The sequence below is a fragment of the Podarcis erhardii genome, assembly GCF_964252035.2.
Source record: "Podarcis erhardii genome assembly, chromosome: 14".
Classification (NCBI taxonomy): Eukaryota; Metazoa; Chordata; class Lepidosauria; order Squamata; family Lacertidae; genus Podarcis; species Podarcis erhardii.
The window spans coordinates 25,088,268-25,104,285 of record NC_138503.1 but is presented as its reverse complement, the minus strand read 5'-3'; the positions used below and the strand labels follow the sequence as shown (position 1 = coordinate 25,104,285).

Here is a 16,018-nt window from a genome sequence, read left to right as displayed (position 1 = left end):
TTATACAATTAATGGCTTTGGGCTATTTGTGTCTCAGTGCCTATCAGAAATAAGCTACTTGAAGAATTGCTTTAAAAATTACCCTTTGGGGGTATTAGCCTTCCCATGTGAACCACTGGTGCCAACCCACTGGATACCAGTCTTGCTTCCAGTCCTTCAAAATGGCTTGCTACACCACAACTTCCTGTCCAAAGAGGAAGTAATTTTAGCCCAAGGACAGTGATCTAAGGCAATCCTCTCCAACAAAAGCAACCAATAATATCTCTTTTGGCTTGGAAAGGGTGTCTGAACCAGATGGGGTTAAGTTGCCCCCTCCACAGATTGGAGTTGGGTATGAAGATGCCAGTGATGGGGGGTATGCACCCTTGAGGTGGAGGCTCCCCCTCTCTTTTTGGGTGGAAATGAAGGGGTGGGTCTATGGTACATCACCTGAGTTGTGGGGTAAATGTAGAGAGTGTCAATCAAAGGCAGAGCTCAGAGCTGGGAAGAAAGCTCTAGATGGCGGCTGTGCCTTGGAGAGCGCATTGAGCCTCCCTGCTTTTTTCCCCCTCCTCCGCCACTTTTGCGCAACTTTGCCCAACTTTTTGGCTACCTCAGGGGGCTCCTGCGGCCCCTAGCCTCTCGCGGGGACTGTCGTAGGGGGCATCGAGCGTTTTTCGGGCAGAAAAGCAGCTTTTTGGGGCGCTCTCCCTTCGCCTTGTTGGAAAGAAGCAGCCGTGGAGGCAGCCCAGGTCGTTGTTTTTCCTAGCTTGGAAGCCATGGCGTACCTCCATTTTTGTGCGCTCTCTTAATGAGCTTTTTTCTCCGGATCTTTTTTACCCCATCTTTTGGCTCTAATTATCGCCTCTGGCAATTGAACGAATGCAGATCGTTTGGGATTAAACGCCTTATTTTATTGTTTTTCAAAAGAAATCCGGCTTTTTTCTTTCGTTCTCCGTGTTGCCGTTGAAATATTTTGGAGCTAATGTTTTCCCACGACCCGAAACTAATATCGGGTTGGACCTGGCGCCGGTGCCTGAATCAGGTAGGTGGGCGATTATTAATTACCATTTTGAAGGTTTTTTGTCCTTTTTGAATACTTTTGATTTTTTTCCCCTCGACCGGTTTGAACGACCCTGGAATGACGCAATAAAATACCGAGAATACTTGCTTCCAGGGTTACTTTAGGAAAGTTTGTAGGATGCTCCCCAGGGCTGTGTACCCTCGTGGTATTTTTTTTTTTTTTAAATGTATAATATTCTCGGTTTTCCCCGTGTTGATCAGCGTTCTGCATTATTGTAACAAATACCATTGCAGCGTCAGGACTTTGTTCTTGGTATTGAAAGCCATAGGCACAAACTGGGACCTTACCTTTCTTTCAACTTTTGACAGTAAATACCTGGGCACAGGACTTCAAAGCAAACACAGCCACCTCTCTACCTTTCTCTTAAATATTTAAGAATAAAAAGATGATGAGAGATACGGATAAAAGCCAAGGAGAGGAGGGTTCAGTCCACAGCAATGCTTCGAGGTATGATCTCTCAACTTTATTATTTTTTTATTAACCTGATTTCATTGTTTACCTTTTGACACCCTTGGGTTACCACCAGGAGAGAAACAAAATATATATTTCAATGCTTTTGATTTTTTTTCCTAAGGAGTGACCTTGAGCTTGCTAATATGCCACACCCTGATTTTCTTTTTTTTTTTTTGGTTGCAATTTCTGGAAGTTGTGGTGTGATTGAAAGGCCCCATGCCATAGTTAAAAGGTAAAGCACCTTTCTACAGATGGAACCTTTTCCTGTATATTATGCAAGTTTTAGCTTCTGAATTTTGTGTTTTTGAGGGGTTTTGTGCTGTGAAAAATGACCTTGCCTATATAGCCACTGCTGCATTGCACCATTTTACATATAAGGGATTTTTTTTCCTTTGAAGAATTTGTGAAGTCTAAACTTTAGTTGAAGGCCAGACAGAAGCCTGATAGTATTGTAAATAAGAAACTACACAAAGTTTTATGAATGAAAAAAAATTCATTTTATAATAAAAACCAGAACGCATGTGTGTGGTTGACACCCTTTGCTTCATATTCAATTTGGCTTTACAGAACTTTGATACTGTTTTAGGTATTTTAATATATTTTGATACACTTTAACCAGATTTCCCCATTGATAGTAGATTCTTCCATTTAAAAGAGAAATGAACTAAGTGGGACACCTTGGAATCTTGTCTATTTTCTTTTTAACTTGGAGTAAATTTTAATGTTTGGGATTTTTTTGTATTTTTTTTTTGCAGGTGTTGGGATGGCAAGTCTAATAAAAATATTTTTAATTTGGATCTGTCACGTTTTTACTTAATCCTGTAGCAAGGGAATTCTAGCTGTGTGTCCCTGATAATTCTGATAATAATTTTCTGCAACATTTTTACTGATCCTAGCTTGTTTTGTTACTTAAAATCCCATTTTCAGCTTTTTTGTGTTTATAATCCTGAAAATAATTTGTGTACCAACCTGTTCCTTGTTGTAAGTGTATGAATGATATATTGTGATGTTTAGATTTTAATTCAATAGGTTATTAGAATTTGAATTAATACCATGTGGTAGAAAAACCCTAGGGGTTGTGGGTGTTTTCCTATAGTATGTTATGCACTAAGAGATTCAAAGTTTAAGCAGTGTAAAATATTACAGTGGATGTGGATATATTTAATTGATGATTAATACTGAAGGCAGCTGCAATTTTTGATGGGGGTGAAAAAGCCATTTGATTCCCACACCTAGGTACAAGAAAGCATGGATCTCTTTTTAGGAATCCATAATTTTCAACTCTATGAAACTCACAATTCAGACATGCAGTTGTGAAAGTCAAATTGCTGACTTGGTAACAACATTGTTTTTGAAATTAGCTGGTTAATCGGTTAATCCACGTTGATAGAAACCCACTGCATTTTAGTAATAAATAAATGTGATAAACTGAACAAAGGGGTTTAGTATCGTGAGGGGCAGCAAACTAAACCTTTAAAAAGCTGTGAAATGTGAATTGAATTAGAAAATTAGATTAACCACCCCTTTGACACCCCCCCCTTTTTCTTCCCCATGGGTATATTATTTGCATAACCTCCACACATGAACTTTTGCTTTCCTGGTAAGCATTATGTTAACACCTTTTGTATTGAAATAAAGATCCCTATTCTCCCCCCTCCCCTTGCAGTTCTTCAAAGGAAGATATTTACTACTAGCAATACTTTCTCACGGGGACCAATGGAAAAAACAATATTTACTGTAAACAATTCCTCCTTGGAGTTCATTTTCTGAGCTGTTGGTTGTCTCAATGTTGTAGAAGGTGTATCTGTGGGGAAAGTACTTTTAAGAAGGCCACCTCAAAATTGTACACACACATCCTACTTGTAACTTCCTTTCTGTATCTGATTGGGGTGGAGAAACATGTCATAGATGGTTTACATCAAGGCCTCTCTTGATTGGGAGTTAAGTGATAAGATTGGGGTGCTGGTTGAAGGGTGGGTAAATGTGTATATGAGACCAAGAGATGGGACTAGTCCCATGCTCCTTATATTGTTTTTAGGAGAAAGAAGTAACTTACCTTCCTTTGCTTCCCCCACCATGCAAAAATTGGCTCAAGATTTCTTTTCCCTAAGTGTTTCCTATGCTTTGGCCCAGAAGAATACATTGTGCAGAGAACACAATTCCTACTGGGAAATATTTTGAGAACACATTTTGTTCTTGCAGGAAGTTTTGCTTTTTAATACTTGCTCCACAGTTTTGGAATAGGGATTCTATGTGGCTCATGATCTTTAGGGTCACTTGTTGTTCTCTTCTTCTTCAATATGCTATTATATTGGATGGGATAAAAATCCCAAATAATATACAACTCAAGTCCATGTTCTGATGCTGCTTGTCATTGCACAATGGTTGCCTACTATAGTTTCTCTGGTTTTATAACCTTTAATCCTATTCATAATTATAATGTTACACACTTCTTAGCCTAACAAGTGGATGCTGTGAGTGAACAGTGAATATTCTCATGTGGTTATGGGCAAGTATGTTGAATGAAAAAGCTGTGGTGGCATATTCTGCAACAAAACCTGTTATGGTTTAAGTTGGGTGGAGAACCTGTGGCTTTCCACATGCTTTTGACCTACAATTGTCATCATCCCTGACAATGGGCCACACTGACTGGGCCAAAGGGATTTTTTAGTCCAACATCTGGAGGACCACAGGTTGCCCACCTTTGGTTTAGGTTATAAATAGCTTGGAACACTTCCAGTCATTTGGAAAAAAGATTTTGTTCAAAGCCCAAGCTATTAAGAACTTCACACAAGGTTTGTCATGGAACCATATTATTCCCAATATGCTCATGAACCAATTTTAAATTCCCATACCACTGCATGTCAAAATGTTCTGCAATGCTTACAATAAAAACAGAAAATCAAAACACAATGCAATATTTTAAAAAGAATAGAGAAACACACTCCCTCTTAAAACCTGGCTTAAGTCACAGTCCGATGCATGTTATGCGGAACTAAGTCCTGTTGAACACAGTTGGGCGTCTTGTGTTAATGAAAAGCACTTTTCAGCGATGAAAATGTTTCCTGTTGCTGCCTGAAAGCTAGGGAAGGAAGATACCAGGTTAATCTTCCTGGCAAGGGAATTTGCTAACTGCGGTGCCACCCCCAAGTAGGCTGTTGATTGGGATGGGCCACCAGTGCCTCTCCAGCTGTTGCTGTTCTGTACTTTCCATCATCTTTGATCCTTGGTCATGCTACCGGGGCTGCTTGAGTTGGGAGTCCCAACAGTTTCTGGATGGTCACAGGTTAGTTGCACCTCCTGCAAGATCCTTAGCTACACCATATTTAAGATGGGAGCACCTGCAACAAATACTACCTATACATAAGAAGTTCCATGAGGCTGCACAACCTGACCCTAAGTATAAGTTAAAGAAAACTTGCTTCTAAGTAAACATAGTTGGGATTGGGTTGTTACTTGGAAGTAAGCTCTGCTGTACCCAATGGAGTCCTGGTAAACAGTACACAGGATTGGGGTATTCAATAACACATGAGAGGAGTCTGCATAACGTTACGATTTCTTACAAATAGCTGTTTGAGACTTGTCTTTTGTGCTGTTCGAAATGCATGCTCATATCGCAAATCCTTCGGTATGGCAACATTTATGTTTTCTTCCATGCACCACAATCTATAAACTAGTTAAGACTACACAGAGTTAATATAGCATTTTTGTTATGCCCGCTAACGCTCTCCCTGCAGGCTGGGGGCTTTATTTCCAGAGCAATTTCTCATTAAAGCTGTAAGCAGTAACTGTAAGCTGCATCTTGCAGATTTCTGTTAACAAGCACATTCAGCTAGTGGCGGCCATTTTATGAAGCACCACTCGTATTTAAAATGAGGATTTTTAGCTGGGGACAATGAGCAATGAGGGGAGAGAGGGAGAGAATTACTGGTGGGGGAGGGGGGCCTTCATATCTCTTGCGGTGTGAGGCACGAAGCATTTATTTTGGGGGAGAATAAATGGGCTAGGTGGGTCAGATCAAAATAAGAGAATGCTAAGCATTTTACTGCAGGTCTGCTTTGTCACAAAATGGCTGTTCCTTTGTGCCGCATAGCTGACAGACATACTGCATTGCACTGTGTACTTTTTTTTTTTTTTTTTAGCACAGCAGGAAGTTGCTGGTGGATAGTTCAAAGGCCATCTTGGGCTGGACGAGAGCTCTGGTTGGCTGCCGGCTCACTTGGAAACAGGAGGGTCAACAACGGCAGAGCTCTGTGTCAGCCAGAGCCCTGCCTTCCTGGTGACATCACAGTACTCTCATTTCTCACAGCCAGACAGCTTTCTGCCTGCTCCAGCCAACCAGGGCGGATTAGAAAGAAGCCTTTTGCATGCAGCGTGCTCACTTCTTCCGCGGTGCTGAAAAGCAAGAGGCTGAGAGCAACGCAGTGCTTAAAAAGCATGAAGCTTTTTTAAAAAACGAAACAAAAACTGTGTGATGGCAAAATAAAAAAAGGATGTTCGTCTTCATAGCCAGTGGCAACATGACCAATAAACCAGAATATGCCGCTAAAAAACACTGAGTTTTCCCTTGAGTAATCTACTTCCCCTTATGCTCAACCATTTTTGGAAGAATAGCAAGAGAACGGCTTTTCAGGCAACATACTTTTTGAGGAATGAGCTTTTTTTCAGGCTAGATCACACTTCGTCGGCAGTCTCGTCAGATATTGGGGAGAACCCAACCATTTCTCCCTAAGCTATTTTGCTTTAATGGGTACAGAACGTGTGTATGTTTAACTATGTCTGATCTGGCTGCAGTTTAACAAAGGAGAACACAGTCCTTTATGCTGGAAGAAGACTGCTTTTGGGGGCAGCCTCACACATTAGATCAAATTTAAACGGATTTCACAACAGGAAGGTTATGTTAATACCCTATAATCCCCGGCACCTGGCCAGTTGTGCAATAATTCAGGTGAAGCACTTTTACAAACATTTGCTGAAATGTTTCAGATTGAGATTTAATAATGACATAGGTGTCTGCATTCATAGCTGCTGAAAAGCCACGTCACCTATCCTGGAAAGCTCATAGTTTTGGAGATGTTGTTCCCTCAGGTGTTTAGGGAAATGTACTCTATACATTTTACAAATATTTCCTCAAAATAGGTGATGTCCCCTTAACAATTCAAGCCAGCTGGTAGTGCTTTGGCAACCTTTGAACTGAAAAGTTTGTGTTTCCTGTACTGTGAACTCTTGCTACTTAATCCCAAACTCTCTTGTTTTGGATCCTTTTTTTTATATAAATATTTATTAGAGTTTTTAAATACAAATGCACCAATAATAAACAATCTTAACTTCTATTACAACGTAGTTTCATCACTTCTTTGGACTCCCTCACGTCTCCCGCTCCCATTTACATCGTCAAAAGGTTTTTCCAAGCAAATTATCAACTTGTTTGCGATCTTATATCCACTCCTTTAAGTATAATCTAGCAATTCTCCATAAAATTTATGTTTTCTTTAATCTCACTTATCATCAAATTCAAAATCTAATTTAGTGGTGGCCAATTTTTTATAATCTAGCATCCTTCTTAACATTCAACCAAATTACAATGTTTTTGTAAATACATCTTAAATTTCTTCCAGTCTTCCTCAATCCTCTCTTCTCCCAGGTCTCGGATTCTGCCAGTCATCTCGGCCAGTTGCATATAGTCTTGTTTTGGATCCTGTCTGGTGCTCCATTGAACTTTCTGAATCATTGCAAAACTCACCCTGATCTCTACACCAGAGGTTTACCTTGTGAAGAGTATAGGTCAGAAGAGTGCCTGTAAAGAACATATTTAATGCAGTTAAGGATGTAAGAGATCTGGAATGTCACAAGACTAGTGTTTGTCTTCCGCCTTCCTCTGACTTCCCCATTGTTTGAGATGTGAGTCACAGATGGCCTCATTCTTGCTGTTTGCAAGCTAGCAATTGCTAATTAATGTAGAAGCAGCCCAAGTAACTGGATCTGGTTTAATGAAGAGAAGAGGAATGGCCTCATTCTGCATAACTTTAAAGTGCCATTGTCTCTTATGCCAATGAACACAAGTACAGGAAAACAGAAAAGCCCTTGCTCTGTGTACACAAATAACCTGATTGCAGGCTGGCAGATTTTCAACTTGTGTGCACTGTAACCCTGCCTCAATTTGTAATTGTTCGGTCATCAAAACTGTTCCCACCCCAAAATGGCAGAATATGGATCCGAGTTTTTAATTGCTCTGTGAATTTTCATCCGTCTTGTGGGCACTTCACACATGAAATGGTAAAAGCCAGTGGGTGATATTCAGTAGGTTTGTCTACTCTTATCAGGACTATTTTGATCTATTGGTACATGTGCACCTTAAATCCGGTAGGCTGCTCGTCTACAAATGATTCATTGCTTTCCAGGCACATTTGCCTAGGCACCTGGGTAGTTTCCATCTTTTTGACGTTTAATTATCTTTAGCAGACCATGCCCACAGTGGCTCACAATAAATATTTTTTTAAGAATCAACAATTAATCACCAGGCATGCTGACAGCTTCAAATAGGACAGAGTCAAAAAGTCAGCTTCAATACTACAGTGACTAGAGAGAAAATGCAAATTTCAAAGGGGATTTGCATCTGATGGACTCTAGTCCGTGAAAGCTTGTGCCACAATAAATATGTTAAGCCTTTAAGATGCCACTTTTAAGGTTTTAATGAAGTGCAAATGCAAGATCAAAAACAGCAGCGAAAACAAAAAGACTAGCTAGCCAAACTCTCAATTCCAGTGCTGGTATTGCTGAACTCCAGGGCAGCACAGAAGAGTTCAGTCTGAATGCAGGTAAGATATTGTCAATTTGGAGGGAAGATAGGCTGTATGCCTTCTAATCCCTGGATCCAGCAAGGGTTAAAATCTAAGCAAGGATTAATTTGTTGGAATAGCCAGGCCAGCTTCTTTGTAATGGCTCCCTAAGTATGGGTCATTAAGGTAACAAAGGAAGTGGCTCTGTGCCAGAGGCGAAATAGGTGCCCCCCCTCAACTGGCTGGTAGTTAGAAATACAAAGTCCAGAGTAGAAGCTAGAAGCAGGAGGCAGGCCGAAGCCTGAGAGACATGCTTGATTTCTGCTTGAATCCAACTCTCTGCCTATGGGAGAAGCAAGACCACTTTGGGGTGTTAATGCTTTCATCACCTCTAGCATAGGCTTAGGTTGTATATGTGTGTAAACAAACCATATATCTTAAATCAGGCATAGGTAAACTCGGCTCGCCAGATGTTTTGGGACTATTAACTCCCATCATCCCTAGCTAATGACCAGTGGTCAGGGATGATGGAAATTGTAGTCTCAAAACATCTGGAGGGCCGAGTTTGCCTATGCCTGTCCTATATAAACCATAGTCTCCTCTGTTCCTCATTCTGAACCCTGGGTGAAGGTAAAGGTAAAGGTACCCCTGCCCGTACGGGCCAGTCTTGACAGACTCTAGGGTTGTGCGCTCATCTCACTCTATAGGCCGGGAGCCAGCACTGTCTGCAGACACTTCCGGGTCACGTGGCCAGCGTGACAAGCTGCATCTGGCGAGCCAGCGCAGCACACGGAACGCCGTTTACCTTCCCGCTGGTAAGCGGTCCCTATTTATCTACTTGCACCCGGAGGTGCTTTCGAACTGCTAGGTTAGCAGGTGCTGGGACCGAACGACGGGAGCACACCCCGCCGCGGGGATTCGAACCGCCGACCATGTGATCGGCAAGTCCTAGGCGCTGAGCTTTTACCCACAGCGCCACCCGCGTCCCTGAACCCTGGGTAGGCACCTGAAATCACCCACTACTCAGAGATTGGGGTGGCATGCAACAATACATTGGGTATGGGTACCAAGCTAGTTTGTTTTCACTTCAAGGAGACCCTTCTGGCATCTGCAAAGCGGGCAGCCTGGGAACATAGGGAGCTGCTCTATGCTGACTTTGGTTCCTCTAGTTTAGTATTGTTCACTCTGATCATAGGGCATAGAATGATTGGTAGCAGCTATCTGGCATTCCAGGCTGCGGTCTCTCCCAGCCCTATCTGGCGATGCTGGGAATTGAACCTGGGACCTTCTGCATTCAGAGCAGGTGTTCTACCGCTGAGCTACAACCCTTTCCCAGGTTTATGGGCAATGGTTTAGGGTTCTGGTGTTATGTTTCGCTGACTAGCTGTACGAACCAATCTGGTCTGTGACCGTTTAATAAAATTTGATTTGGTTTAGGGTTAGGCTTAATTCTACAGCGAACCTGGTGATGTGGGTTTAATGTAAAATTATGAATTGGAAAATTGTCCTATGCAGATTAGTCTAATTTGATTAGGCTACGTTGCGTCAGGAATTTTCCAGCTTATATTGGAAACATTTTTGATGCTTCAGAAAGTGATCCAATTTAGCAGGTTTATTTGTGTTTGGCAAAACTTCCAAGTTTGTTTAGTGTTGTATTTGCAATCACTGTGCATTTATTGTTCTTAAAAAAAAAAAAATACTTGCCCCACATGCATGAAAACAGGAAGCATCCAATGAAAATGGCAAAAAAGGCAGATCGGTCTCAAGGATGCTGAATAGCAATGCTTTTTATTAGTGGACATTCATAAAAAGTGTTACTCTTCAGCTTCTTTGATTTGCCTTTTTTGGTCACTAATTAACTTGTGAAATGATTCCCACCCCCCTGCCCATTCCATACTACCTGACCCTGCTTCCAGTAGAAGTGCTTGATTGTGGGCTGTGACCCACACCAGTGTTGCTTCCTAAAGGTGGTGAGAGGTGTGTTTGTGTGTGTGTAGAGAGAGATGGCTCACAATTTCAGAAATTATGCTTAACCCTACTCAATTTGGTTTCCCTTCCTGTTCAAGAAAACAAGAGTTTGCAAGATTCTTGTGAGGAGTTGTGGTTTGTGGGTAGGTCAGAGTCTTAACAGAGCCAGTGATGCTACAGACCAAAAACTTGAAGAAGTGATACAACTTCTTTAATTAGAATTATAGTTGCTCAAGATTCTGGCCGTGAGTTTCTGCCATCATTGAAAGCAAGATTATTATTATTTATTTATTTATTTTAAAAGCTGAATTTCCTTGGTTTGGATTCGAAGAACACAAAGTTCTACCAAGTTAACATTTTCCATGAATTTGTGTGTGTGTAACTTTGAGCCTGGGTTTTATCCACCTTCAACGTGCGTTCAAAGCAAATTTTCACCCTCAAAGAATTCTGGGCAATATAGTTCACCCCTCACAGAGTTACGATTCCTAGCAGCCCTTAAACAAACCACGGTGCCCAGAATTATTTGAGGAAAAGAGTGTGTTTTTAAAATGTCGTGTGTACCCAATTTATGTCACACCCAGAAATCAGTTGCATTCAGTTACGTTATACTCAAAAATAGGCCCACTGAAATTAATGTGCCTAAGTTAATAATGGCCGTTAATTTCAATTGGATGCAACCCTGTATCTCCCCCTCCCCATGCTTATGCCTGAAAAAAGTATTGTGTAACTTGAAAGTCAGCTCTCATCTGTTGGGGTGCTCCCCACCCCCCATCACATTGCTGGGACAATTACTTCATCTTTTGAGTCTAAAGTAGCCTTTGGTTTTTCCTCTCTCTTTCCTGAGTGTGAACTGGGAAGAGGCTTCCTATAGAAGTTGTCAGAGATGCTCTTTAATCATGGGTGGTGGTGATGGGCCATTATGCTTGATCTCTTTCTTTGCTGCACTTTTTGTTCACTCAGTAAAACATCCGTATCCCTGGCAACCTATTATTCCCTGATGGAGGCCACATTCACAGGGTTAAATCCAAGCAACTCCCCCTCTGGATGTTGAAACTCCAGATGTCACAGAACAACGGAAATCTTGTGGCCTTGCAGCAAAAGCAGCCTATGGGGGCGTATGCTTGGGAATCAGGCCCCTCCGGTTTGCATTCAGTGGCTGTCTGGGAACGGGCCTGTGTGATGTATTAGGAAACTGAAAAATAGGGTGAATATGAGGATCCTAGAAGGTTTTTTTTGGGGTGGGCAGGCACAAAGAGGAAAACGGTTATGAGAAAGTTTCCTAAAAGCAATGCAAACCATGAGAAAAAGTGTGCTGTGACAGTGTGTCACATGGGGAAGAAAAGGAACTTCCTGAAAGGTTATGCCTTAGGAAGTTTTTTTAGTCTTCAAGGTTCCGCAAGAAATCTCTTGTTTTTGCTGCATGATGCTAAGGCCACATTCATACATTCAATACACTGTGATACTGCTTTGAGCAGCCAGTTGCTTTCCCTGGGGTACTCTGGGAATCATAGCTCTCTGATCTACACCCTTCATGATACAGAGTTTCCAGAATTCTTTGGGGGAACCCATGGCTGTTTAAAGTCGCGTCATGGTGCTTTAAACGTATGGAGTGAATGTACCCTTGCTCTGCTGATAGGACTGGACTAGATGGGGGCAATATGGCAAAGGAAGGGTCTTTTGAAGAAGCCAGGCTTCAACTCTTTGGAAGCACATCTCGCTGGAAGGGATAATCTGTGGAATAAGATGGCCATTTTCGGAGAGCCTTCAGGTGTCCTTGGAGGAGAGAAGGGCCATCATCACTGTCCTCTGCAGATATCAGCTTAGCAGGAGGTCAATATAGGAACCAGGCCTTGAGCTTTGTGGCACCTGACCCTTGGAAATTCCCTCAGGTTAATTATCAGACAGAAGCTGTATCTGTTACCTTTTCTGTACCTTCTGAAGACAAACCTTTTAAGTCAGGGGTCAGCAACGTTTTTCAGCCGTGGGCCGGTCCAACGTCCCTCAGACCATGTGGTGGGCCAGACTATATTTTGAAAAAAAAAATTGAACAAATTCCTATGCCCCACAAATAACCCAGAGATGCATTTGAAATAAAAGCACACATTCTACTCATGTAAAAACACCAGGCAGGCCCCACAAATAACCCAGAGGTGCATTTGAAATAAAAGCACACATTCTACTCATGTAAAAACACCAGGAAGGCCCCACAAATAACCCAGAGGTGCATTTTAAATAAAAGCACACATTCTACTTATGTAAAAACACCAGGAAGGCCCCACAAATAACCCAGAGATGCATTTTAAATAAAAACGCACATTCTACTCATGTAAAAACACACTGATTCCTGGACTGTCCGTGGGCCGGATTGAGAAGGTGATTGAGCCGCATCCGGCCCACAGGCCTTAGGATGCCTACCCCTGTTTTAAGTGGAGATGTTTATCCCAGTCTATATCTGCTTTGGAATTGTCATTAGTACGTTTTATGTTTTTGTTTCGTCAGTTATGGATCTGCAGCCCTGGCCTCCTTAATAATAATAATGATGATGATGATAATCATCATCATAATCCTCATCGTTCAAGCTGGCTGAGGCTGATGAGTGTTGGAGTCAAACAAAATCTGGAAGGCACCACTTTGGCTACCCCTACCAACCAAAGTTTGAGTTTAGTACTGTACTACATTTTCAGATGAATATACATAAACAGAGCAACTTTATTGTGGATGAAATTGCTCGAGAGACGTGTTTATGAAATGCACTCACAGATCAGGCATGTGCACCACCACTTTTAAGTTTGTTAATAGCAGCTTCCTGCAGTTGAAGGGGAAATCCCCTTTTCTACCAAAAGATGCATCACAGAACTGGGTGTGTGGCTAATTTTGCAGGTCCTTTGACTGCTCGGTATGTGGTTTGTGTTAGGAAGCTGAAAACCCTTTAGATTTCTCTGGGGAGGAAAAGTAGCTTCATTGTCCCATTTAAATCTTGCCTGTGGCTCTTGTGTTTGGCAGAGGGTGAGCCTTTTCAAATGCTGTCTATTTTCCTGTATTTACTTTAAAAACCCGTTGGTCTTTAAGAAAAATTCTAAAACATTTATTAGTGCAATATCTTTATTAGATCAACCAAATGATCACAAAATACTCAAAATATTTGCACACTATTTTGGGGACATTTTTGGTTGGTCTAATAAAGGTATTGCCCTAATAACTATTTTGGCTTATTTAGCGTTGCCCTATTTCAAAAAGTTAAAAGCCAGGGCATCCTGAAAGTTGTTACCCCCCCCCCATTTGGAAACCCCCCCCCCCAATTTTGTAGTACCGCCTTTCGGAAATCCCCCTCCAGACGTCAATTCCGCCTTTGAAATCCTGGTAATATGCGGGGAAAATCCGGACCTATCCAGCCCTAGATCATTTATTTTAGGTATCCCATTGAGATACTGATCTACCACAAAGTAGCCCATGTATATTCTAATTACGTTTACCCCACTTCTCCCTAACACGGGTTGCCACCGACCCAGAAAGCACACCCTCTGGTCTGCTCTTATGCCTTTAGTATCAGATTGATTTGTATAAATTGGAAAATGGAGATATTAATCTCTGTGCCATGAAAAACTCCTGGTAATTCTTACAGATCAGTTCACAGCTAGGAGGGTGCCAGCTGAAACTTTGGTTACTGTACTCTACTTCTTGCTTGGCAGCACCAACTGATCTCTAAGCTAGCATTCCCAGACCCTCTTCAGCAGAGGCATAGCTAGGGGAGGCAGCGGGCACTGGGTGCCACACTGTGGAGGGTGGCACTTACTGCGGGGCCTGCAGCACACCTGAGCTGCACGTTTCTCCTGGGAGTAATGCAGTGGCTTGGGTGGCGTGGGGCTTACGTCTGCCTGCCTTTTCGCTGCTCGAAAAAGCGCTGCGGGCCTGCAGGGCGCTTGTGCGGAATGTGGTTTGGACACTGGGATTCTGGCGTGCCCTCACCTGTCCCAATTTGGAACGTCACAAATGTGCTGAAGAAGAATAATCACTGGAAAAGTGCCTCTAGGCACATGCAGAGTGCATTTCCCTCGCACTTGAGCAACCACAGCTTCCTGCATTGCAGCTAGGATTAGGAAGAAAGGCCTGAGGATGAAATTCAAGCCCCAGGGTGCTCTATGTGGCCCTCAGAACTTTCACCAGGTGGCACCCAGCACTGGCCTGTTTTTTTCACACACTTGGTGACTGCTTTTGTCTGGTTAGAAAATGTGTTTGAACTCTGATAATGCCTCTTTCTTGTCTGGATGGAAGACACAAGAGGGATGTCTTTGTGTAGAAACCAGCCTCTGTCCAACCCACCACTGGTGTGTGGCCAATGAAAGGTTGCCCAGAAGGTAAAATGGCCCTTGGGCTGAAAACAGTTGTCCCACTCCTGTTGTAGGTAAACAAACAATGGCTGGGCACATGCTAGCTTCTTCTCCCTTGTGAAATGGAACAGTTGTGTTTTGATAGGCTTTTAAGGTGTGGCATAGCTAATGTGGTGACCTTCAGATGCTGCAGGACTTCAGTGTCCATCATCCCTGGCAACTGGCCATGCTGCCCAGGGTTGGTGGAAGATGGAGTCTTATAGTATCTGGACATGGAAGTCCAATAGCAGGCCAGGATCATTCAGTGTGCACCTTAAAGGGTTACTTCTGTTAATTTGTCAACTAGCCAAGGGGTGGCAGCAGAGGTGTTGCTTAGCAACCAGGTAGAGTTGCATGATCTTCACTGTAGTAGCATGTGCCCTGATTGGTTGTATAGTTCTGAGGGAGTTTTACCTCTGTACTTTTGGTTGAGTACCTTCCTTCTATGTAAAATACCTGAACTAAGAAAGAAAATCTCTTATTCCTTTCTCCTCGGATTGTACTGTTTTGTTCATTTTCCTCAGTTATCAGGTTTTCTTCTCTATTTAAGTGCTAACATTCTGGCGCTCACTGCATGGGCTGCCCCTGACCTAGTTTTATTTACTGCCAGTTTTGATATGTAACATCCTTTAGCCTTGCTGCCTGCATCCATGACTCCTCTGCTCCTGTTTCATCCTCACAGTAACCCTGTGAAGTAGGTTAGATGTACGTGTTACCCAGGGATATTTATGGAGAGTTTGAACACTGCTCGCTTTGCTCCTTGTTCCAACACACAACTGCTCAACCACATTGCTTCTTTTACTCTTTCCCTCCAAAGACCCCGAGACTTCATGTCAAAGTCAGCAGCCTTACATATAGAGAGTTTGGGGGACCTGGGGGACCTCAGTGGAAAGAGCACGAGACTTTTAAACTCAGGGTCATGGGTGCAAGCCCCACCTTGGGCAAAAAATTCCTGCATTACAGAGGGTTGGACTAGATGACCCCCGTGGTCCCTTCCAACTCTACAATTCTATGATTCTGTGTCTCAACTGAATCAGTCAAGACGCTGAGGATTAAGCAACTAAACATGGGGGCAACTCCCCTGGTTAGTTCAGAACACTTGATGATTACAATAAAGCCAGGAAATGGGATTTTATTCCTTTTACTCTTTGGGAGGAGGGCTCGTGAACATATATTTGTTGAAGTTTGAATGTCCCCTTCTCTAGTTCCCCCAAAGAGGTGGTAACGGAGGGAAGGGCCATAGTTCATTGGTAGAATGGCTGCTCTGCATGCTGAAGCCCAGGCTCGGTGCCTAGAACACCCTCTTGTCTGAAACCCTGGAGAGCTGCTGCCAGTCTGTGTGGGCAATATTGAGTTGATGGACCAATGATCTGACTTGATATAAGGCA

At 42.6% G+C, this 16,018-nt stretch overlaps 1 protein-coding gene across 5 annotated transcripts in view; it reads left to right on the top strand.

Moving 5' to 3' along the window:
- The first annotated feature begins 285 nt into the window (after nucleotides 1-285).
- Nucleotides 286-16,018, top strand: part of CHD2 (chromodomain helicase DNA binding protein 2) — a 70,486-nt gene continuing 54,753 nt past the window's right edge. For 2 of the 5 annotated variants that reach the window (XM_081838657.1, XM_081838654.1), the window contains exons 1-2: nucleotides 287-1,024; nucleotides 1,372-1,510. In XM_081838657.1, coding sequence (XP_081694783.1) covers nucleotides 1,449-1,510 — 62 coding nt within the window. In that variant the 5' untranslated portion in view covers nucleotides 287-1,024; nucleotides 1,372-1,448. Of the gene's footprint in view, nucleotides 1,025-1,371; nucleotides 1,511-16,018 lie in introns of all 5 variants that reach the window. The other 3 variants (XM_081838658.1, XM_081838656.1, XM_081838655.1) reach the window with 2 other exon arrangements.